At 40.2% G+C, this 26345-nt stretch overlaps 1 protein-coding gene across 1 annotated transcript in view; it reads left to right on the forward strand.

Moving 5' to 3' along the window:
• Positions 1-26345, forward strand: part of tgfbr1b (transforming growth factor, beta receptor 1 b) — a 66735-nt gene that overhangs the window by 17616 nt on the left and 22774 nt on the right. Inside the window, exon 2 of the mRNA XM_078216520.1 lies at positions 22882-23124. Within this exon, the coding sequence (XP_078072646.1) occupies positions 22882-23124 (243 nt within the window). The remainder of the gene's footprint in view (positions 1-22881; positions 23125-26345) is intronic.

Genomic DNA, 26345 nt, shown 5'->3' on the forward strand with positions numbered 1-26345 from the left:
AAGTTACTCACCATGTTGACTTGAAAATATATCACCATTCCTTCATTGTCACTGGTCAAAATCCTGGAATTCCTCCATAACAGGACTGTGGGTGTTCCTACCCCTCAAGGATTGCAGCAGCTCAAGAAGGCAGCTCATCTCCACCTGATGGGCAATAAATGCTGATTTAGCCAGCAATGCCCACATCCCAGAAAGGAATCAAAAAACCTCCAATCCTATTTTAACTCACCTGCGGAGTCTTGGTATATGAATGAAATATATTTTCATCCTGTAGCAAGAAGTGCTTGAGTTACTTAAGTCTGAATGGTTTGTTACATCACCTTCATTTACATTATGCTGAGATTTAACTTCACTGTAAAGTTCCAGGGTGTCTACTTTTAGGAAGTTGGAATAAAATGAAAAGTAAAGATTTTGGCTGTAAAAAAAAAACTGGGAATCAGCTGCACTGAGGACTTGTCAAATGCAGATTAGTCTCATAGCAGAGTGAAACAGGTATTTTGTTAAGCAAAGTGAAGACTAGGGACCTCGATTATAGTCACATCCAGTTGCAAAGCAGAGTGCTCTGAGAAAAACCAAGCTGCTGTGTAAAAAGAAAGCTGCCTGTGTCAGACCCCATAAGCTCTTTCCTAAGCTAAAGGAACTGTTCAGCAAGACTGACCTCCTTTCCTCACCAAGTTTCACCTCTTCTCTCGTTTTTTTCCAAATTTCAAAAATAACTAGTTTAGAACCAGCATTCCAGGTTTCCCTTCTGGAATTTGGGATGCCCTCACATTGAACATCAGCAGGATTCATAACACCGTGTATGTTGTTACCGCTATTTAATTTCAGACATTTTAATGTGCCGTTCTTTGTTTAAAATTTTCTGAATTGAAATGTTGAACTTGATACTCTTTAGTTATTCAGTGGACAATATTTTGCACATCTATACACCTAAAAATAAATTTGTCGGTTTTAAAATAGAATAAAGAAATTATTCATTTGAGTTCACCTGGAACGGAAAATATTCAAAACTATTAAGATGTAAATTGATAGTGTTGCCGAAGTAATCTTACTAGTCTAGTTCCAAAGCTGAAGTTAATATTCTGGTAAAGGATTATTGAAGCTACTGCAAAATGTTTAAAAATTTAAAGCCGAATCTTTGCTTTGGTAGAGGAGCATTGCCTTTGTCTTCCAGGTAATTCGGTTTGGTTCATGTTCTGTCAATGATGCAAGTATTAAAGAATTCCATCGAACAAACAACAACGGCACCAGTCGTCATGCCAACCAGAATAGTTTTAAATTTGTATTAATACAATTTGATTTCAAAATGTCTTGCCCCACACTTTTTAATCTTCTAACGTTTTTAATTGTATTCAACTTGTTTTTGAAGCTAGAGTTATTGAATGCTTCGATATTGATTGCTGATGCAAGAGAGTATCTCGAGTCAGGCTGTACAAAAGCCAGAGTTGTCCAAAAACTGGATGTTTTTAGAACATGCCATGCATCAACTTTATTTGAGTAAAATTTAAAAAAAGGTTTGCATGACAATTTGGCCTGGTGCTGCATTAGCACAGTATGGCTAGTGCCCGGCTAGTTATCCCCTTTGCTGCTTGTGCACCAGTATATTCCTGCGCTCCAAGCCATCCGTGACCCCACTTGACTGAGCTTGACTCGAACCACCTGATCCAAAATCTGGCAGGATCTGAAATCCGGCACAACCTCGGTCCCGTAGTTGCCAGTTTTGAGACACTGTACCTGTACCTTTAAGGAGCCAAAAGGATGTATTTTTGCTATGTACCCTGTGCATGCAGAGCATCGTGACTTGGATTCAGTTACACCTGTATATCTAGTTTTTTAAAATTCCATTCATGGGACATGGGCATCGCTGGTTGGCCAGCATTTATTGCCTATTGAGAGTCAACCACATTGTTGTGGCGCTGGAGTCACATGTATGCCAGACCAGGTAAGGACAGCAGATTTCCGTCAGTAAAGGACATCAGTGAATCAGATGGGCAATCGACAATGGTTTCATGGTAAAATCATAGAATCCCGTTTCTTAGTTCCAGATTTTTTTTTTATTGAATTAAATTTCACCATCTGTCGTGGCAGGATTTGAACCCAGAACATTAGCAGAGTTTCTGGATTAATAGCCCAGCAATGATACCACTAGGTCATCGCTTTCCCAGTTCTACCTTTTCCATTGCCTCTCTCCTTCCAATCACAGATGAACCATAGTTTCTTCCAGCCAAGCAGTTGAAAGGACTGGAACAGTTAGATTCAATCTGCTCCAGAAACACTGTATCCATACCACCAATTGCATTCTCACTGGCCACTGTTTCGGCTTATATTTGCAACCACAATATCTTCAAAATTGCTGAGTTAATAGCCCTTTTTTCCCCCTCCATTATGGATTGCTTACTTCTACATCACTTGTCCTTGTCTCAGCTCATCTGCTGCTGAAATCTTAATTTAAGCCATTTGACCTTCAACCACAATTAATTAAGGGCGGCACGGTAGCACAGTGGTTAGCATTGCTGCTTCACAGCTCCAGGGTCCCGGGTTCGATTCCCGGCTCGGGTCACTGTCTGTGCGGAGTTTGCACATTCTCCTCGTGTCTGCGTGGGTTTCCTCCGGGTGCTCCGGTTTCCTCCCACAGTCCAAAGATGTGCGGGTTAGGTTGATTGGCCAGGTTAAAAAATTGCCCCTCAGAGTCCTGGGATGTGTAGGTTAGAGGGATTAGCGGGTAAGATATGTGGGGGTAGGGCCTGGGTGGGATTGTGGTCGGTGCAGACTCGATGGGCCGAATGGCCTCCTTCTGCACTGTAGGGTTTCTATGATTTGTATGATAATTCCAATGCTATTCTGGCTGACCTGTAATTGTCTACCGTAAAAGTTTAGCTCATCCAAAACTCTACTGCCTGTATCCTACAGCAATCTTGCACTGTCCTATTCACCCATCATCCTGTCTTCATTGACCTCTGTAGACTCTCAATTACATTTAAAATCCTGATACTTAAATTTCTCTATCTCTAAAATGCTCCAATGCTATAACTCACCCTCTTAGTTATTCCACTTTTTCATTCTTGTTTCTTGTGCTTCATTTCACTATTGATAGCCGTACATTCAATTGTCTAGGTCTTGTGCTGACAACATTTTAAATTCATGACCTCTGGGTTGCTGTTTGGTACTATACCCAACCTTTTCCAGATCAACATTGGGGAGATCTTTGTGGTCATCTCCAGTTTCCATTGTGAACTTGTCCCTGATCCTCCTCTTATCCGCTATCTTGGATTCAGCCAGACAGCTTGCATAATAGGCAACTTATTGACCATTAACTTAGTTTCAGACTACACTTGTCCATTGTAGAGATTGCTTGTTTTCACCTCAATCTCTGTTCAACCATTTCATTTCTGAAACCCATTATGCTTATTATGAAACTTATCAAATGTACCTTTAACACCTCCAGACTTGAGTAGTCCTACCGTATCCTTGCTGACTTCTCTTCCTCTTGCATAAACTCCAGCTTCTCAAAAAGCTGCTGCAAATTTCCTGCTCTTACACCAATGTCTGCTTATCCACTGCCTCTGTCCTTGCTAACCTATATTAGCACTTAGCCAGTAAATTTAAAAAAATCAATATTTTTGATGCCACCAATACCAATTGCCTCCAACTCCATTCTCCCTCCTTCAAACACTCATTCCTCTGATGGACCATGTATGTAATTCTTTCCCTTTGCCCCCACCATTTGCAGTGAAGTCTTTCAGTTGTCTAGACTCTAATCTCTGGAATTCTATTTCCAGCACATCTTGACCAAGTCTTTGGTCACTCGTTTTGGAATGTTGTTTATCTTAATGATTTTAATGGCATCATTATAGTTATAGCACGCAAGGAGACCATTTGGCTCAGTGTGTCCATGCTAGTTCTCTTTGCAAGAGCCACAGATTTAGTCCACTCCCCTGTCTTTTCCTCATTGCCTTCCATTTTTTTCTCAGTTCTCTTTTGAAAGCCATGAATGAACCTGCCTTCACCACACTCTCAGGCAGTACATTCCAGATCCTAACCACTCTGTTTAAAAAGCTAGTATTACTCATGTCGCTATTTCATCTTTTGCCAATCGTCTTAAATCAGTGGTTTAAATATCCGTTGTTATCACTGTCCTATAGCGAGGCATTCTATGGTCTAAGAACTTGAGCACATTATCTAGGCTGATACTTCAGTGTAATATTGAATCATATTAAGGGCTATGGGGAGAGAGCGGGTAAATGGAGTTGAAATCAACCATGATTGAATGGTGGAGTGGACTCGATGGGCCGAATGGCCTTACTTCCGCTCCTATGTCTTATGGTCTTATAAAAGGTGGAAACTTTAGCGACATGTTCCGAGGCCTGCCTGTTCAGGCAGACATCATAATAGATTCCATGGCACTTTTTCTGAGGGTGGGGATAAAGCAGAGATTTCTTCACCAGTACCACCAAAACTGATTACCTGAACACTTTGCATTGATTGCAGCATAGAATCAGAATTCTGCCCAACTGGTCTACACCATTGTTTTAGCTTCGCATGATGAGCCTTATCTCATTCCACTTTATCTAACCCCATCAGCATATCCTTCTATTCCTTTCGCCCTCATTTCCTTATCTAGCTTCCTTTCAAATATGCCACAACTCTTCCCCTCAATTACTCTGGTTAGAATATGCAATTTCTCACTCTAAGCTATTCAAAAGCAAAGTCACAGACCTTTATATTTGTCTTCCTCCCATGCTCTCCTTTGACTTATTGAAATTGTATTGCTTTTTGATCTGAAACATTCTGTTTCACTCTACAGTTGCTGAGCATTGCCATCATTTTTTTCCTTAATTTAGCTCATTACTGTTTGTAGAGTTCATACTTAAATTGACCTTCAACAATAGCTGCACTTCAGAATAATCTTAGTGTGCAGTGTTCTGCAATATCCTGAGAACCTGATGTGATACAGAAGTCAAGTCTTTAAATCAATGTTTATGCATTTTCTGACGCATGCTTCTTAAACTAAATAACCATGAAATCTTCAAAAACCATCAACCTTTCATTTAGTTATGAGATGTTATCAGGGCAATACTTATTATTTCAAGTTCAGAGAGATGTGGCTTACTGTTTGTAACTTACTTTCAGGCATTCTCCCCTCTGCTGCTGCTCATGGGGCTGAGTTATGCCCAGATGTGTTTTGGTGGTCCTTTAGTTCTGCCCTAATATCTGATAAGTAAGCCGTGGACAAAATCTGTTAATTTGACTGGAAAGAAAGATGGAAGAGGCGAGGAAGAGGGCACCAGGTCATCTCCATAATACAATTTTGAATAGAAATCACTAGATAATGAGGAATAGGAGAAATTTTATTTCTTTCTGTAATTCTGGAGGCACTTTTAACATTTAAGAAAAACTTGGACGGGTTCATGGATGAGAGGGGTGTGGAGGGATATGGTCCAAGTGCAGGTCAGTGGGACGAGGCATAAAATGGTTCGGCACAGACAAGAAGGGCCAAAAGGCCTGTTTCTGAGCTGTAATTTTCTATGGTTCTATCTATGGAGTACAGAAGCCAATTATAGTACCCATCAGATTACAGCGAAGACCATAGTTTCAACTTTAGATCAGTCTGGTGTACATGACTTAATGAGGCTTCAGTGCGTTACCTAACTGAGACATTGTGGTTAATGCATCTCTCAATGAGTGCCATTAGCTACTGAGCCACTGGAGTTTTGCTGAAAGTATAGATGGCTACCAAAGGTGCAGACTTTGTCATTAAGCTCATCAAAGCTCCCCAATCAAAGCTCTTTGAACGGTGAGCAGTTTCTCCTTCGAGTTCAACAAACTAGTTTAGAAAAATGTGTTGCTGACACAGACTGCACATTTTAGCAGTTGTTTCTGAACAGTATTTTCTGCTGGTCTGCAGCAGTTTCCTTCCTCTTTGAAATGGTGCTCTTTGTATGAAGAGCTGTCTTGTCATATATTTCTTGGAAATAAGATCTACTTCACACTTCTATTTTAGGCTGTATAGTAACAAAACATTGGCCTGCTCGCTGTTACTACTGGTTAATTGATGGTGGTGCTTAAGTGCATCCCCAGGCTTCGTCCCTGTTGTTCCTATCTTTGGTCTGCTTGATGCCGTTTCTTTCTGAAGCCAATGCACCAAGCAGTCTTTGTTTTACTAAGCACAGTTTGGAAAGTGGGATTTCTGAAAACAATTTTTTTGTAATGTTGAATCTTCACTGGTTAAATTTGTAACTGTTTATATCTTTATCGTAAATAAGCAATAGTGGATTATCAGTCAATGATCCTTCATCAGGACTGAGGAAAGAAAAGCAATGCAATTTCAGTAAGTGAAAGGAGAGCGTGGGAGGAAGACAAGAGTAAGCTCTGTGACACTTTGCTTTTGAATAAGCTTAGAGTGAGAAATTGCATATTCTAACCAGAGTAATTAAGGGGGAGAGTTGAGGCATATTTGAAAGGAAGGTAGATAGGAAATGAGGGTGAAAGGGTAGATGAGCCACTTTGCTATCCAGTATTTGTATTGCTGGCACACCAGTGGCCAGGTACTTATGATTACACTTTAACCCGTCACATTCATAACGTTGTCAGCCATGGTTCGGTTGGCAGCACCCTCATCTCGGAGGTAGAAGTTTGTGGGTTCAAGTCCTAAAGGAGAGACTCGAGCACAAAATCTAGCCTGACACTTGAGTGATGTGCTATTGGGGGTGCCATCTTTTGGATGAGACGTTAAATTGAGGCCTTGTCTTTCCCCTTGGGCGGATATAAAAGCATTGATTAGCTTGATTAGCATTCCAATCATTATTCTGTAAATTGAGTTTGTGTCTCTGTATGCCCTGTTTGTGAGCACATCCCTCACTCCACCTGACGAAGGGGCAGCGCTTCGAAAGCTAGTGGCATTTGCTACCAAATAAACCTGTTGGACTTTAACCTGGTGTAGTTAGACTTCTTACTGTGGATAGAAAAGAACCATTGACATTACTTTCAAGAAGAATTTGAAGAGTTCTCCTTCTTCGTAGGGTAACGAAGTTTGCAGACGACACAAAGATAAGTGGAAAAGTGAATCGTGTGGAGGATGGAGAAGATCTGCAGAGAGATTTGGACAGGCTGAGTGAGTGGGCGAGGATATGGCAAATGGAGTATAACGTTGAGAAATGCGAGGTTATACACTTTGGAGGAAATAATAACAAATGGGATTACTATCTCAATGGAAACAAATTAAAACATGCTACCGTGCAAAGGGACCTGGGGGTCCTTGTGCATGAGACGCAAAAGCCCAGTCTGCAGGTACAACAGGTGATCAAGAAGGCAAATGGGATGTTGGCCTATATTGCGAAGGGGATAGAATATAAAAGCAGGGATGTCTTGATGCACCTGTACAGGGCATTGGTGAGGCCGCAGCTGGAATACTGTGTGCAGTATTGGTCCCCTTATATGAGGAAGGATATATTGGCATTGGAGGGAGTGCAGAGAAGGTTCACCAGGTTGATACCGGAGATGAGGGGTTTGGATTATGAGGAGAGGCTGAGGAGATTGGGTTTGTACTCGTTGGAGTTTAGAAGGATGAGGGGGGATCTTATGGAGACTTATAAGATAATGCGGGGGCTGGATAGGGTGGAGGCGGAGAGATTCTTTCCACTTAGTAAGGAAGTTAAAACTAGAGGACACAGCCTCAAAATAAAGGGGGGTCGGTTTAAGACAGAGTTGAGGAGGAACTTCTTCTCCCAGAGGGTGGTGAATCTCTGGAATTCTCTGCCCACTGAGGTGGTGGAGGCTACCTCGCTGAATATGTTTAAAGCGCGGATGGATGGATTCCTGATCGGTAAGGGAATTAAGGGTTATGGGGATCAGGCGGGTAAGTGGTACTGATCCACGTCAGATCAGCCATGATCTTATTGAATGGCGGGGCAGGCTCGAAGGGCTAGATGGCCTACTCCTGCTCCTATTTCTTATGTTCTTATTTTCTTATGGTTTCCTGGCAACATTTATCCTTCAATGAGCATAACTAAAACAAATGATCTGGCTGTGATCATGCTGCTGATCGTGGGGCCTCACTGTGTGTAGATGCTGCAATGTTTCTTACAATACAAAGAACAAAGAACAATACAGCACAGGAACAGGCCCTTCGGCCCTCCAAGCCCGCGCCGCTCCCCGGTCCAGGATTGAATCCTGAATCCAGGATCCCCGCCCAATTTTCCAGCCTATCTACATACCAATATCCTATCCACCGAGCTGTCCCTCACAGCTACGATGCTTTGTTCATTACAACCTATTAACTTACCCCCACCCCCCCATTCCAGACCATGTGATCTCCAGGGAGAGGCGAAAACCCAGAGTGAAAAACCCCAGGGCCAATATGGGGAAAAAAAAAATCTGGGAAATTCCTCTCCGACCCCCTGAGGCGATCGAAACGAGTCCAGGAGATCACAATGGCCCCGATCGGAAAATGCTTCCCAACCCTAGTCATTTCCACTTCCACGAACACCATATGAATTCCCTGCCCCCGAGACAGGTTCCCAACTATCCGCAGTAAAAAAAAACTATCCACAATACTGACTATACTTCAAAAGTACCATCCTGGAATTATGGAAGGGACTAATAAACACTTTATTTATTGGGAGACTAAAATGACAGTTACTTATATGATTTGGAGATTGTATTGGTAAACCACAGCTCATCAGAGTATATGATATGGACTTGGTGGCTTTTAAATGAAGCTTAGCCATGCATCCTCACTTAATTTTCAGTTTAGCTCTTGTGCGTCAGGTTGAAAGGTGGGAATTGTCAGTCAGACTGCAGTTATTTATGATGTTTTCATATCTGTGCATTGGAGGAATGTTAATTTTATTTTTAAAATTGATGCACCAGACTTAAATGTCCCACTTCTGTCAGTCACTTTGTTCAACAACTACTTTCTACCTATGCTCTTTGCCCTGCTCCTTCTGTTTTTGCAACATTTAAATGTTTTTTAATCTCCATTATTCAAAATGGATTTTTTTGAATGAATTTTGATGAAAATGGAAATTTTTAAGGTATTACTTTGTGGATAACCTGCTTGTTGTCCTTCTGCTATAAATTTGTTAACCTGCTAAATTAAAGTTGTTGAGATCTGTTACAAAATTGCTGATTAGAACCCAAACATTTTAAATTTTGCCCTTGTATGTGAAACAACAGATGCTTAATGATGCCTAGTTTTGTATGGCATTTCTCAGTCTTGGGTGTTGATGCCTCAACAATGAGTCTGTATTGAAATTTGCAGTGTGCACCTTACTAGCTGTTTGCTGCATTGTGCAGGGTGGAGCACCTGGTTCTCTGCTTCTGAGACTCAGTTGACAGGAAATGGTTTTATTCCTTTGTTCACATGCTATCATTTTAGAAGTATTTGGGCAAATTAAAATGCATCTTTTTGCAACTCAAAACTTTTCCAGGTAATAGATGGATTTTTATGGGAGTTTATGTGTACAGGTATCTTTTTAATTGACCACTTTACAACATTTAAGGGAATGAATCTCTATGTTTAACAAAAACTGCAGTCTTCATTTTACTAAGCTCAGTTTGGAAAGTGGGATTTCTGAAAGCAATTTTTTTTGTAATGTTAAATCTTCACTGGTTAAATTTGTAACTTTTTACCTTTTATTGTAAATAAACAATAGTGGATTATCAGTCTTCTAGCAATTGGGTTCTCAAGACTGTAAAGAACATCCCGTTCATGATTATTTAAATAAACTGCATTTTGATTTTATTTTAATCCTACTTAAATGTGAACATTTTTTAAAATCGATTCTGGGATTCTGCCGCATTTGATATAACACTGCAGTAAACGCTTTAATTATATTCCTCACAGCTGAAAGATCGATCTTTCACTTGATGCAGCAAAGCATTCTGAAGATTGGTCCAGTTTTAAATGCCCGGAGCTATGCTCAGTATATAGGTTACCTTTTTGAAATGTTCTGCAATATACTTCTGAATGAGTAGGTGTCATTGACAATTCAACAGAGGGAAAGTGTTTTGGAACTCTGGTGAGCATGTGGATTGGACTGTCGAGGGAAGCAGGGAATTTGGAATAAATTGTTTTCTCCACAGCTGTTCAGGGACAATTGCCCTTGGAAGGCAAAGTGCCTCAAAAATTTGAACAGCAGGTTCGTCCTGTCTACTACACAATTGAATGATGTATATGAATTTCCGTGCCGATGCGATGCCAGGTACGTAGACCAGATGCTGCAACGATCAGCTGAGTGAATCAAACAGCGTGTTCTTTTGATTATTCATAATTGGCAGTACTGTAGATTCCTCAACCAACCCATACTTGCAAAACCCAGAACAACATTTTTACTGTTAGATGCGATTCTGCAATTGGGTACTACATTGCAATGTATTGGCTAATCAGAGTTGACTTGCCAACCAATCAGCACTGTTTTCTCCTGTAGTATAGTTTGAAATTTGGCATTTCCCCTGCGCTTGTCTTGGTGACGCAGTGAAAACATTTTGGTGACATGTCTCTCTTTTCAGCAATCTCCTGAAAGTTGCCTGTTTGGAGTGATTGCTGAAGATATTCTTGAAAATATCTCTCCCACATCACTCTGAACTTCTGTTACTAATGGTTGGGGAAGGCCCTTTGGAGGTTGTAACATTTGATGGATAGATTAAACACTGACTTTTCTCACCAATTTGGTTTATCTGCTTAGGGAGAAAAGCTGACTTATCGTTTTGAACTTCCATGTATTTCATTAAACATGTAAATAACATGTACATGCTCTCCCAGATATTTCCACCTTTCTGTCTGCCTCTGTCTCTCAATTTCTCTCTCTCAGCTATTTAAAATTGGCACTACATTTTCACTAATCAAAGTAGAGTAAAGTAATATAATATTTACTTATTAGAATTTTTGGAGATGTCTGAAATATAAAAATAGGTGTGGAAAAAGCTATCCAAACATCAAAGCTGTTGCTGAATACTATGCTATAAGGTAGGGTTGTTTTTGAATAGTGCAGTATTTCAAATTCTGTTTTTTTTTGTATGCTTGGCACTGTGTAAATTCATGACACAAAGAGCAGCCCAAGGGAAGAAGGATATTGCTGTTAAATAACTCTTATAGTTTTTCTGTTTATAAATATTGAAAACTGTTTGAATAATTGGCCTCCTTCCAAGTTGTACTGGCACCTTCAGCCTATCAAGCCCATGCAGGCTCTTTGTAGAGCAATCAACAGTCCCATTCCTTGGCTGTATCCCCATGGCCTTACAGGCATATGTCACTAACTAGGGCCTGTAACATTCACCATCCAATTTCCTTTTGAAATCATCGATTGTCTCTCTGCCATTCTCATAGGTAACAAATTTCAGGTCATTACTAATCATCATTCTTATTATTTTTCCTCACAACCCCATTGTATCTCTAGTCCAAAATCTCTGTATCTCCTCACCCTTGTATGATCAGCTAATGAAACAGCTTTATTTTGTCTACCGTATCTACATCTGTCATACTCTTATGCACCTCGAACAAATCTTTCAATCTCCTTTGCTGTAATGTGGAGAAGTCCAACTTCTTCAACTTAACCTTGTAGCTAAATTCCCTAATTCCAGGAACTATTCTGGGAAATCTCCTCTGCACTGTCCCGAGGACCCTTGCTGTCATCGGAACTGAATGCAGTATTCTAGTTGAGGCCCAACTTGAGCTTTATAGGGTTCTGGCATAACATCTGTGCTTTTGTACTCAGTAGCTCTATTTATGAAACCCAAGATCTAAATGCTTCAGTAACACAAACATAGGGAATAGTCTCTATGTCCTGTCACCTTCAAAAATCTATGCACATTCATCCTCGGGTCCCTTTGTCCTCACATACTCAAGAACTGTGCCATTTAGTCTATATTCCCTCTTCCACCAATGCAAAGTACTTATTAAATATTCTTGCCATGCGCATCTCCTCTAAGCTTAAAGCACCCTCTTTGTCTCCAGTAGGATCCATCTTGCAATCCGCTTACTATTGACATGCTGGTATATATTCACTGCATCTTAAAGTAGAGAGAATGCAGCAAAACCAAAACTAGTCTTTAGCACAAGTTGAAAAGTGTTTATTATAAATAGGTTTTGTATTTAAGGTAGGGTTGTGGGAGCTAGCTTTGTGTTTTAGATCCCTCTAAACCTGGAGGCTTCACGGGTATAGTTTTACCTTCTATCCCCTTTCTGTTTCTCTTCTTGTATGTCTATGTGTTCATTTCCATGCTCAGGTTGCCTAACTAACTGCGGATAGCATTAAGGTGAGGTTAATGTGTCTGGTGAAAACAGTTACCAAGTTACAGGCCCTAGTTAGTGACATGTGCCTGCAGTTGAATCTCAGCATTAGAACACAAGTGGCTTACACTGTTTTTATATTAGCTAACACATTTATACAAAGCTGTATTTATCAGGTGCATCTGCAGTACCAGAGATGGCAAGAATTATAAACAGAGTCAATGAAAAATTTCAGGTGCTGAATTTTCTGTGTATTCTGGATTGTTGAGTGTTTTATTTATGTATCACTTGTTTATATGATTAAAACTTTGGCTCCGATCTTATTGGAGTGAGCATTTTGCAGCATGACCCATTTGTTAGGTTTTTTTTAACCCATGCCCTTCAAATTGTCCTGCACATTTCTCAAAGTGTGAGCTTAGAACAGTGAGGCCAACATGACATCTCGGCCTATGGTGAACAATGGGTTCAGCATTCTATTTTGAAACAGCAGGATTTATGGATAAAGAAGGAAAACAAAGAACAGAGAAGGAGATAGAGTAAATTACAGTCAAATTAGGTGCAGAAAATAGAGTGGAAAAAATCAGAGAAGGAAATTAAATATTTCACTCTAATAAAAACACTTTCTTTAAACTCTTTTATTTTTCCAGCAAATTCTGACTCCTTAAAATAACTTCATTAGAAATTTATTACTTGAGTTTTAGCTAATCATTTTTTTAAAAAAAATCCAGGCTTGTGTTATGACCAGTGATTACAGATTGCAGGTTTGTTTTAAAGAAGAATATATTTTTTAGTAAGTTATTTGCTAATGTCCTCTGCAAAATCCTGCCGATATTAAATTCTACCTTTTTCATAAATTACATAAAATTACAATTAAAAACATCTGAATCAATGAAATGTTGTTGCAGCACAGTGTTGTGTTGAATGAATAGATGTTCTGGATAACTGGTTGTTGTGCTTGATTTTAATAAATGACCCAGTTCAAGTTGCATTAGCATTAATCCGGTTTTGTCCCTATGTTGTCCCAAAGGTACTAATTTGTGTTTGGCTTTAGTTCAGAATTGTGGACAGTCTTCTTTGTAACTTGCCTGAATGATCATTATGAATGTGCAAGCCTGTCAATGAGTGTTAGCAGGTCTACTTATAGAGGGCATCGCAGCTTTGCTTTCACCTATCTTCATCTAGCATCCTCAATGTGTTTTCGAGCAGACTACTGAGTATGAACTCACCTTCCAGGCTTAGTGTTTTTGGATCAGTTTCTTAAAGTAGCTTGTTCTAGAGTCAACCAGAGGGCAGGCTATCCTTGACCTGGTAATGTACAATGAAATAGATTTGATTAATGGCCTTGTAATGAAGGAGCTTTTCGGAAGCAGAGATCATAACATGATTGAATTCCACATTCAGCTTGGGGAAAGAAAGATGGGTCTAAGACTGGTATCTTAACCGTATAATTGCTATTAAGTTTGAGGAAAAAGTTGGCAAAAGTGAACTGGAAAAATAGGTTAAATGGTAGTACAATACAGAAACAGTGGCAGACATTTAAGGAAATATTCCGTAACTCTTGAGCAAAGATGTATTTTATTGTGAAAGACTCCAGCCATTCGTAGTTAACTAAGGAAGTTAAAGATAGTATCAAACAATAAAAAAGAAACATATTATCTAAATGGTGAGAGATTGTTGAGCTCTGAGGTGCAAAAGGATCTGGTTGTCCTAGTGCATGATTCATAGCAAGTAATTGAGAAAGCTAATAGAATGTTATTTATTGCAAGGACAGTTGAATACAAAAGTTATAGAGGTTATGCTTCAGTTGTACAGGGCACTAGTGAGACCATATTTGGAGGATTGGTCACCTTGTTTAAGGCAAGATGTAAATGCACTGCAAGAAGTTCAGAGTAATACCTGGCATGGGTGGGTTTCTGATGAGGAAATGTTAGACAGGCTAGGCTTGTATCTGCTGGAGATTAGAAAAATAAGAGGCGACTTGATTGAAACATGCAAGATCCTGCGGGGATCTGCTCTCTGTGAAAGAGAATTTCAAAGACTAATAACCTTTTGAAAGAACAAATTTCTCCACATCTCCCTTATCTTAAATAGGAGACCTCTTATTTTTAAACTGTGCCCCCAGTTCTAGATTCCCTTATGAGAAGAAACATCCTCCTAACATTTCCCATGTCAAGTCCCTTCGGAATCTTATATTTTACAAGCTCACTCTCTGAGAATAGACACAACCTATAAGGCAACCATTTATCCCAAGAATCAACCTAGTGAACCTTCTCTGAACTGCTTCCAATGCAAGTATATCCCTCCTTCAATAATGAGACCAAAACTATACACAGTACTCTAGGTATGGTCTTACCAATGGCCTGTATAATGGTAGCAAGACTTCCCTACTTTAATTTTCCATCCCCGTCTTGCAGGAAAGGCAAACATTTCATTTCCCTTCCTAATCACTTACTGTACCTGCATGCTAACTTTTGTGATTCATGGACATGACGCCCAGATCTCTCGGTATCACTTCATTCAGAAGTCTCTTTCTATTTGAATAACATTCTGTTTTTTCTATTCTCCCTGCCCAAGTGGGGAACCTCACATTTTCCCACATTATACTCCAGCTGCCAATTCTTTGCCCATCCACTTAACCTATCCAGAACCCTTACAGTCTCTATATCCTCTTCACAACTTGCTTTCCTACCTATTGTATAATCAGCAAATCTGGCTGCAATGCAGTTTGTCCCCTTATCCAAGTTATTGATAAAGATTAAATATAATTTTTTTGTATCTTCTGTTGGGTGTTGTAATTTGGGGAAAATGGAATGTAAAACAACCTACTTCTTGGATGTGGAGAAGAAAATATAAAACTATGCTTTTTGCTTTCACTACATACGTGGTATTATTGCAAAGCAATGGAATTTCAGTATAAGAGTGGCATAAAAGCCTAAATGATTCTGAAGTGGATTGAGGCATTCTCCATTGGAAAATGTTTCTTCTGATTCAAGGTTCAGGTTGCATTTGCACTTAAGTTTGTAGGTTTCGTGCTTCTCTAACTTTGGCAGCTTTATTGTGAATGTCCTCTTAAACTAGAGTATTGGAGTCATTATAACAGCACAGATTAATTAAAGGAGTTCTTCAATTTGAATGTAATGTTTGCTAATCTCACATGCTACATTTGTCTTTTTTTCATTTGCCTTCGAGCTTTTTACTAGGCTATTCACAGCCATTAGTTTTTGTATCATGTTGAATCAATTGAAAGATGATCTAGGTACACCAACATTCCAATGTCCCCTTAAAAGAGGGTTGGATAGGCGCCAACAGAATTATTTTCTTTCAGTTCTCTCAGCTTTGTTCCTAACGAATAGTTCATTATTTTGCCAGTTACTGATGGAGGATTTGATGGATTTGGAATTAACATAGGTTCCTTTAATGACAATTTATTGACTCCCTTAAAGTAATAGTTTTGTAAACACTTAGAAGATTTTATTCCTAGAACAGATCTTTTGCTGAGGATTTATTGGTTTTGAGCTATTTAAACTTGCCAGGAGTATCAATGTACATGACAGCAAAGTCGTATACACTTAGATATATGAAGTCCCAGATTTGGTGTATGTAGTAGCAACTTCCATGGAACAATTTATGTTAACTTTTTAATTCATTCTCTGTTTTAGCCCCATATCAATCCGCAAGGGATCTAAATTTTTTATTGTTTTTAATGTTAAAATGCTGGAATAATTTTCAACTCTGGTCTCTAGAACCATGGCGTTATGGGCATAGGGACTGAGTGGGATAGTTGTTGGTGCTGGCTTGACGGGCCGAATGCCTTCCTCTTGCACTATAGGGATTCTATGACCTAGTTTGCTCTTTTACCATTTTGGAGGTTCTTGTAACCCCTGTGATTTAGTTAAGCTTTCAAAAGTTTATTTTTTGTCGTATTTGTAATATTCTACTCAAAATTCATTAGCAAGTCCTTTTTAAAAATTAATTTGTTGTCCATTAAAGTAATCTCATTTACTGTCCCCAGAAAATGATTAGAATTTTCTGGTTCTGATCTCCTGCTTGTTTACTTAAATAGGGAATGCACAAGGGGCATATATATCAAAGGATTGTAACGTTGGAGGAAGATTACAGAGGTAGGGAGGGGCAAGGTCATGGAGGGGTTAGATAAAACAAGGATGAAAATTTTAACATCCAAACATTGTCAAGAGCTAATGGAGGTCAGTGAGCGCGATAGGGGAATGGGACTTGCTGCAAGTTAAGACATAGGTGGCAGAGTTTTGGATGACTTCAAGTTTACACAGGGTAGAATGTGGGAGACTAACCAGGAGTGTGTTGGCATTGTCAAATTGAGGTAGCGAATGAGTTTCAACAGCAGATGAGCTGAGACGAGGACAAAGTCGAGTGATGTTACAGAAGTGGTAATATGCTATCTTAATGTTGGCACGAATATGAAGTCAGAAGCTTCTCTCTGGATCAGATATGACCCCAAGATTGTAAGCAGACTTGTCAAAGAAAGGGCTGGAAGTGTAGTTATGGAATGGAGTTTGGAGCAGGAACTGAAAACAATGGCTTCAGTTTTCCCAATATTTAATTGGCGGAAATTTCTGCTCATCTAATATTAGATGTTGGAAAAGCAATCTGATAATTTAGCAACAGTGGAGCAGTCAAAAGAAGTGGACGAAGATTGTGGAATCTGAAAATTCTGGCTGATATGCTAAGCTTTTCCTTCATTTCCTTAAAGTTATCCTTTTAAACTTTTATACCTATGTATTGCATTATCCCAATTATACCAATTGTAGTAATAAGGCTTGCTGTGGTCCGGAGTTGCCATTTCTCCAAAAATGAATCTAAGTAAGGAGGGTGGTATCAGAGCCATGAACCATAACTTCTCAAAAATCTTTCGTGTCGGTTAATCTTTGGTGCTAAAGAACTGGAGAGTGGCAAATTTTACTGTTCTGTTGGTGAAAGGATAACTTTGACAATTGCAAGTCCATTAGACTCCCCTTACTATGGGTAACCTTTTGAGTCCATAGCATGGAATTGAATTCATTGACACTTAGGAGTTAGTAGAGTGAATTTCTAATTATCAGTTCATTGCTATGTTTTCAGCACAGTACTGAGTTTTGGCAGAATCAAGAGAGTAAAAACCAAATAGTCTTGACAGGATGCCATGATATCCATAGTCTTTTTAAGGCACTATTATTTAAGAAAGGTCTCTCTGTGATGGAAAGAAACCAAGAATTTACACATTTTAGCCTAACATCTATTGTGTTGGAATCTATAATTAGCAACAGAATGACTGAACACTTGGATAAATCTGAACTGACTGGAGGGAATCAACGTGAATTTGTAAAGGATCTAATGACACACCCAGCCCTGTTGACCCTGCAAAGTTGTCCTCACTAACATCTGAGTCTTGTGCCAAAATTGGGAGAACTGTCCCACAGTTACGGCAAGCAACAGCCTTGTATTATCATTTCTATTGACGCTGTGTCAGGCACCACTATCTCCATCCAACTGGCAAGACCGACCCATTAGAGGTGGCAGCACTGTATTAACAGTTGGGAGGATGTTGCCCTGGGAGTCCTCAGCATGGACTTCAAACCATATGAAGTCTCATATCATGAAGTCAGACATAGGCAAGGAACCCCCCAGCCCATCCATAGCCTATGTATCAGTACACCACTGTGTTGAATGACACTTGGGAGAATCACCTGAGAGTGTCAAGTGCACAGAATATACTCTGGCTTGGGGACTTCAGTGTCCAACCCCAAGATTGGCTCAGTAGTACCACTATTGACTGAGCTAACTAAGTCCTAAAGGACATATCTGCCAGACTGGTTCCTATGCAGGTGGTGAGGGAAAATCCTACTTGTTTGTTTTATTTTTATTTATTAGTCACTAGTAAGGCTTACGTTAACACTGCAATGAAGTTACTGTGAAATTCCCCTTGTTGCCACACTCTGGCGCCTGTTGGGTCAATGCACCTAACCAGCACGTCCTTCAGACTGTGGGAGGAAACCGGAGCACCCAGAGGAAACCCATACAGACACGGAGAACGTGTAAACTCCACACAGATAGTGACCCAAGTCGGGAATCGAACCCGGGTCCCTGGCGCTGTGACCTCATCCTCACCAACCTCCCTGACTCAGATGCGTATGTCCATGATGGTATTGGTAGGATTAACCACTGCACAGTCCTTATGGATTCAAGCTCCTGTCTTCTTACAGAATGTACCATTCGTCATGTGTGGCACTACTACTGTGGTGAATAGGATTGATTCATAACAGATCTCGCAACTCAAAACTGGGCATCATGATAGCCATCAGCAGAAAAATTGTATTCAACCAGAACTTAGAAAACATGAACCAGGAGCAGGAGTTGGCAATTCAACCCCTCGAGCCTGCTCCGCCATTCAGTATGGCTGATCTTGTCTCGGCCTCAACTCACTTTCCTGTATGTTCTCTGTAACCCTTCAATCCGTTACTAATTAAAAATCTGTCCATCTCCTCAAATTTACTCAATGTCCTGACATCAATTGCACTCTGGGGTAGTGAATCGTCAATACTTTCCAACATCTTGTATACCTTAGTTCAATCTTCTGTCCTAAACTCTAGAGAGTGTAGGCCTAAACTGTTCAATCGCTTTCATAAGACAACCTCCTCATCTCTGGAATCAATCTAATAGATTTCCACTCCATCTGACGAAGGAGCAGCGCTCCGAAAGCTTATGGTATTTGCTACCAAATAAACCTGTTGGACTTTAACCTGGTGTTGTGAGACTTCTAACTGACAGAAGGCAGAGAATCAGGTTAAATGGGTCTTTTGCTGGTTGGTAAGACGTAACTAGTCGGGTGACCAGGGTTCGGTCCTCGGGCCCCAACTATTTACTGTCTATATTAATGGCATGGTTACAGGGATAGAAGGTACTTTCGCCAAATTTGCAGATGACACTAAAATAAGTGGGATAGTAAGTTACAATGAGGAAATAAAGCAGATAATAAGGAAAGCAAGTGGAATTTTCGCATTTACAGCTGAAGGAATAGGGTATAATAGTACGCCGGCATCTCCACATTCTGTCAGTTAGCCAGTCTTTTTTCCAAGCTAATAAATTAACCCATGTGTTCTCACCTTGTGTATTAACCTTCTGTGAGCACCTTATCAAACACCTTCCTGAAATCCAGATATGTTACATCTGCAGGATCCCCATTAGCCACTTGGCTTGTTACATCTTCAAAGAACGCTAGCAAATTAGTCAAAAGTGATCTATCCTTCATAAAATCATTCCATTTTGACTTTCCAAATATCCTGTTATTGCTTCTATAATTATGGATTTGAGCAATTTTCCAGCCGCAGATATTAAACTAACTGGTTTATAGTCTCCTATTTTCTGCCTCCCTCCCTTTTTGAATAAGAGTATTAAACTAGCATTTTACCAAACTACTGGAACCGTTCCCACATCCAGGGAATTTTGGAATGTTGTAACCAATAGATTCACTATCTCCACTGCCACTTCCTTTAACACCCTAGGATGTAGGCCATCAGGCCTTGGGGACGTGTCTTTCTTCAGACCCAATACTTTGAGTACTATTCCCCTATTAATGATTGTTCTATAACCTCATGGCCCAGCTTCTGTCCACTCTACCATTACCATCACGTTGGGGAAGGTAGGGGAGTCAACCCTGGTTCAATGAAGATGGCAGGAGGACATGCCAGGAGAAACCGTGTTCCCTCCAGGTGAAAGGAAGAAACAACTGGATACTGCAAAGGCCCTCCCAACATTCTGGCAGCAGTACTAAAGGTTGGGGCTCTAGAACTAGCCATGCAGCTAGCCATGCTGTCCAGTGCAGCTACAACACCAGAGTCTACCCAACCTTGCGGAAAATTGTCTACAAAAAGCAGGACAGATTTAATTTGGCCAATTACTACTCCATCTGTCTCCTCTCGATCATCAGTAAAGTGATGAGAGGTGTTGTCGAAAGTACTATCAAGTCAGACTTGGACAATAATAACCTGTTCACTGATGCTCAGTTTATCCAGACTGATTACAGCTTTAGTCCAAGCAGGGACAAAAGAGCTGAACTTCAGGGGTGAGGTGAGAATGGTTGCTCTTGACATCAAGGCAGCATTTGACCAAGTGGGGCATCAAAACCTAAAAAAACTGAAGTCCGTGGGAATTGGTTGGAAAAAATCTCCACTGGTTGGAACATCTAAAGGAAGTCAGCTGTAGTTGTTGGAGGCCAATCGTCTGATGCAGGAGCTCCTTCGTGTCCGAGCCCAGCCATCATCAGCTGCTTCATGAATGATCTTTCCTCCATAGTGAGGGGAGTAATGAGGACATTTGTTCATGATTCTGCAGTGATCCATTATTCACTCTTCAGATACTGAAGCAGTCTGTGACCACGTGCAGCAGCAAGTTCGAGACAACATTCAGGTTTGGGCTGATATGTGGCGTGAATGTTATTTGCCACTTAAGTGCCAGGCAATGACCATCTCCAGCAAAAGAGAATCTAACCATCTCTCTTTGACATTCCCATTACTGAATCCCCCATTTTCAACAACCTGGGAGGTTACCGTTGAACAAAATCTGAACTCAACGAGCCATATAAATATTGTAGTTATATGAACAGGTAGGGACTGAATTCTACAGGGAGTAATTGGCTTCTGACTCCCAAAACCAGTCCACTATCTACACTCCACTTGCCTGGAATGAGTGCAGCTCCAACAACATTCAGCTTGAAACTGCCCAGGACAAAGCAACACACTTGATGATCACCCCATTCACCACCTTAAACATTCAATCTCCCCACTGACACAGTGGGAGCAATGTGTACCGTAGCAAATTGCCAAACCTCCTTTTGACAGCATCTTCCAAACCTGTGACCTCTACCACCTAGAAAGACAAGGGCAGCAGATTCATGGGAACACCACAACGTGCAAGTTCCCCTCCATGCTACACGCCATCCTGACTTGGAGCGATCTCATCATTCCTCCAGTGTCGCTGGGTCAAAAACCTAGGATTCCCTTCCTAACAGCACAGTGGGTGTACCTGCATCTTATGCAGCAGCTCACCACCATCATCTCAAGGGCAATTAGGGTGGACAATAAATGCTGGCTGAGCTGGTGATGCCCACGACTTGTGAAAGAATAAAGGAAACTTGCAACAAATTAAATTGGAAACTTTTAAATTGAATAAGCATTTGTAGAACTTCAAAATAAAAATGGCTGGCTAAAAGGATTTGAATGGGAGACTTAACTGTTTACTTCGTCTTGTTTGATGAGGGGCTACAGTCTGGCACTCAGCAGTAACCTGCTTGCAGTTTTATGGTTGTTGTGGTGTTTACTTATTATTCTCGTGACCTTGAAAACTGGTGTGATTGTGTCTTGTGTTGAGGTGGAGTGTTTATTCTGTCAGCTACGCTATAACTTCACACCTGCTGGAGGGAGGGATAGCACCTTCAGTTCTGGAGTATAAAATGATGGGGATTGTAATATGCTCCAGTCGTTTATGGGACTTGGTTTGCAGAATTTATGCTTGTCTCAATTGTTTGAGATCAAGTCTGCATTGTACGTATAATTAGTTGGGGAATGAGATCGCAAACTATAGAGAAAGATGGTTTTTGTGCAATCCTTTGAAAAATGAAAATAATGCCATATGAATGATTGTGAGTTGGAAAATTGAAAGAAAATGTGTGTGAGCCGCAGAGAGAGGGAGTGAGATAAAACTAAAGGCTTCTAAAGAATGGATATGTCTGAAGAAAAAAGGTGAATGGAGAAACTGGAGAAAATAAATCTTGCAGAGCTATTTCATTTTAATGCATTTTGAGAGCTAGAAGTTTGCAAGAAAATAGCAGAAATGACATTTTTGAAAGTAGCCAGGAAAAGTAATCATGGTTATAATTTTATTTTCCTTGTACATCATCTGGGTGTTGACAGTGTGATGACCAAGAGTTAGACTCGGGTCTGTAGAATTCATGTTTTATCTAATATCTGTGAAATATGTACAGTATGCGATAAAGTCTGTGCAGTACATTGCTACTGAAGTTTATGTATATTTTTATCGAATCTTAACAGGTTAAGCAGTTGAATGTTCTAAATGCTGTTGGGATTTCAATTATTAACTAATTCGGTCAAATAAATGAAATTTTGTTTGTGAGATATTGTAAATTTGACACTGATGTTTAAGATAATATTTTTACCTAGTCGAGCTTGATTAACACTGATTCTGATATTCCTGAACTTAATCCATGTTTATCAATTTGTTGCAGATTTGTGTTTGAAATTAGAGGTCTAATTCCTAATGATTAGAATTTATTCTTTATTTTGCTGTCCCAAATTCTACAAAGTCCCTTTGTCTCGACTACCTAAAAGTGGTGGATTGTTTTGAGCCAATGGAAGCTGGTGCTTATCATCATTGATTTCCGTTTGTGTTAAGTCATTATGAATGCAAAAAAATAATTTTAATAGTGCTCTTGTGGATGGATAGCCTGGGAAACATCTTCCTCTAACCCAGTAATCTGTAATGTCCAATAGTCTGCAATCCAAACTTTAATGATTTAGTGTTGAATTGTTCCAGGAATACATTCTAGAAGCCGCACTGTCAAATTGTTTCCAAGAATGAACTACTTTTATAAGTAATCACTTGATGTTTGTTTTCTCTCGTAGGATTGAAGTGTTTCTGCTCCCAATGTTCTCAAAACCACACCTGTGAGACAGATGGGCTCTGCTTGACCACTGTCACTCGCACCGGAAAACGAATAGCACGCAACAAGCTGTGTGTTTCAAATGCTGACCTGATACCTCCAGATAGGCCGTTTCTTTGTGCTCCTTCTGTAAATGATGCCGTATCAAGTTATTGCTGTAATTCAAATTTCTGCAACGATTTTGATCTTCCTGTGCCGACCAGAGGTAAGATTCTGGATGGATATTGGCTTTGTTTCTGTGGAAGCATGAAATAGTAGGTTAGACTAATTTTAAAAGAAACCATTCAGAGTAGAGGTGATAAAGTCTTTACTGACCTTACATACAGGATTGTCCCTCTCCCCACAGATGCTGAATGATCTGCCGAGTGTTCCCATCACTTTTAGTTTTTATTTCAAGACTTAGGAAGAGGAATAAGCTATTCATCCCTTTGAGCCTGCTCCACCATCCAGTAAGATGATGGCTGATCCTTGGTTGTGATCCCATCTTCACTTTGCCATCTGTGCCCCTGAACCCTCAACTCCCTTGTTTAACTCTGCCTTGAATAAATGTAATGACTCAGTCTTCACTGCATTCTAGGAAAGAGAATTCCACAGACTAAAAGTCCTTTCTCCTCATCTTATAAACTGGGTCCCCAATCCAGCCTCACCCAAAAGTGGAAACATCCTCCCAGCATCTAGTCTATCAAATCCTCTCGGGAGCTGATATTTTCAATAAGATCACCTCTCATTCTTCAAAACTCACAATAGGAATAGGCCCAACCTGCATAACCTTTTTTCATAACAAGAAAAATAGAAAATAGGAGCAAGAGTAAGCCATCTGGCCCTTTGAACCTGGTCCACCATTCGTTATGATCATGGTTGATCATCCAACTCAGCAACCTGTTCCCACTCTTTCCCCCCCCCATATTCTTTAATCCCTTTAGCCCCAAGAGCTAGATCTAACTGATCCCTGAAAACATACAAATGTTTGCCCCCCCCTCCATATTCTTTAATCCCTTTAGCCCCAAGAGCTAGATCTAACTGATCCCTGAAAACATACAAATGTTTTGCCCCCCCCCCCCATTCTTCTAAACTCTAGTGAACATAATTTTAACCGACTCAATCTCTTCTCACACATCAGTCCGCCATCCCAGGAATCAGTCTTGTAAACATTTGCTGTACTCTCTCCATAGCAGGATCATTCTTCTTTAGATAAAAAGAGCAAAACTGCATACAATATTCCAGGTGTGGTCTCACCAAGGCCCTGTATAATTGCAGCAAGACATCCCTGCTCCTGTACTTGAAACTTTTCACTCTGAAAGCCAACACGTCATTTGCCTTCTTCGCTGCCTGCTGCACCTACATGCTTACTTTCAGTGACTGTTGTACAAGGATACCCAGGTCTCATTGCACATTCTCTTCTCTCAATCTATAGTCATTCAGATAATCTGCCTTCCTGCTTTTGCTACGAAAGTGGATAACCTCACATTTATCCGTACTATATTGCATCTGCCATGCATTTTTCCCCACTCAACTTGTCCAAATCACACTGAAACATCTCTGCATCCTCCTCACAGCTCACCCACCTAGCTTCGTGTCATCTGCAGGTTTGGAGATATTACATTTAGTTCCCTCATCTAAATCATTAATATACATTGTGAATATCTGGGGTCCTAGCACTCATTCCTGTGGTCACTAGTCACTGCTTGCCATTTGGAAAAAGACCCATCTATCCATCTCAATCTACTACCCCCAATTCCATGTGCTTTAATTTTGCACGCTAGTGGGACCTTGTCAAAAGCCTTCTGAAATTCCAAATAAATCACATCCACTGGCCTCCCCTTGTCAACTCTACTAGTTACATCCTTGAAGAATTCCAGTAGATTTGTCAAGCAAATTTCCCGTTGGCAAATCCATGCTGTCTGTCTGTTCCTGCTACTGTTTTCCAAGTGCTCTGTTATTAAATCATCTTTAATGGACTGTAGCATTTTCCCCATTACTGACATCAGGCTGACTGGTCTATAATTCCCTGTTTTCTCTCTACCTTTTTTAAATAGTGGGGTTACATTAGCTCCCCTCCAATCTGTAGGAACTGTTCCAGAGTCTATAGAACCTTGGATGATGACCACCAATGCATCCACTATTTCTACGGCAACTTCCTTAAGTACTCCGGGAGTAGGCTGTGGGGAATTTTTTGGCTTTCAACCCCATCAATTTCCCCAACACCGTTTTTCCCTACTAATACTGATTTCATTCAGTTCTTCCCCCTCACTAAACCCTGTGTTCCCCAACATTTCTGGTATGTTATCTGTATCATAACAAAGGCCCCTCATCCAAGGTTTGAGTGGAGTGAACCTTCTCTGAACTGCTTCTAACAACAGTATTCCAGATGTAGCTTCTTTAAGACCCTGTATAGCTGCAGTAAAATTTCCATACTTTTCTATTCTGTTCCCCTTGAGTCCTGAGATGTGTAGGTTGGAGGGATTAGCGGGTAAATATGTGGGGATAGGGCCTGGGTGGGATTGTGGTCGGTGCAGACTCGATGGGCCGAATGGCGGCCTCCTGCACTGTAGGGTTTCTATGATTTCTATGAAATGCCAACAGTCCATTTGCCGCCCTAATTTGCTGTACCTGCACAGTAACTTTTTTGTGATTCATGTACCAGGACACCCAAATCATGTGGCCAATTACTCCATGATGGAGTTTATGCTCCACTCAATCCTCTTGCTTTTCCTCACTTAACTACATCAGCGTTATCCTCTGTTGTCTTCGCTCTTAAATACTTAACTAGCCTCCCCTTAAATGCATCTGTTGGCTTCAACCATTCCATCTGTAGGGCATTGTATGTTCTCAGCACTCTTTGGGTAAAGACGTTTCTTCTGAATTCCCTATTTCAATTCTTGGTGACTGTCTTATATTTATGACCTCTAGTTTGGCTCTTCTCCAGAACTTGAGCCACTCTCCTTAGATCCACTCTTATCAGCATTTTCATTATCTTAAATGCATTTATTAGGTCACCCCTCAGCTTTTTTCTCCCAAGAAAGTATGTCCATCCTCTCATGCCTTTACATTTTTGGTATTATCCATACAAATCTTTTTTTGTACTCTATCCACTTGTGCCTCTTGTTCTTTTAATAATACGTACTTAATAGGTCAGGTGTGGTGTGACCAAACTTTGACACGTTTAGCATTCTGTCATTTTTTCGTTCTGCCCCTCAGAAAGAACCATAATGCTAGGTTTGTATTTTTTTATGGCCTTCTTAACCTGTGTCACCTATTCTAGTGATTCTAGTCTCTGTTACTTTGCCTCATTTAACTTCTTATTTTCAAAGTAATATCGAATCCCTTTATTTTTCTTTTCATGTTCACTTGTGTTGAAACTCATTTGCCAATTATATGCCCATTCTGCAAGTTTGTAAATATGTCTTGTAATTTGTTGCAGTCTCC

The sequence above is a fragment of the Mustelus asterias genome, chromosome 7 (assembly GCF_964213995.1).
Source record: "Mustelus asterias chromosome 7, sMusAst1.hap1.1, whole genome shotgun sequence".
NCBI classification, from domain to species: Eukaryota; Metazoa; Chordata; class Chondrichthyes; order Carcharhiniformes; family Triakidae; genus Mustelus; species Mustelus asterias.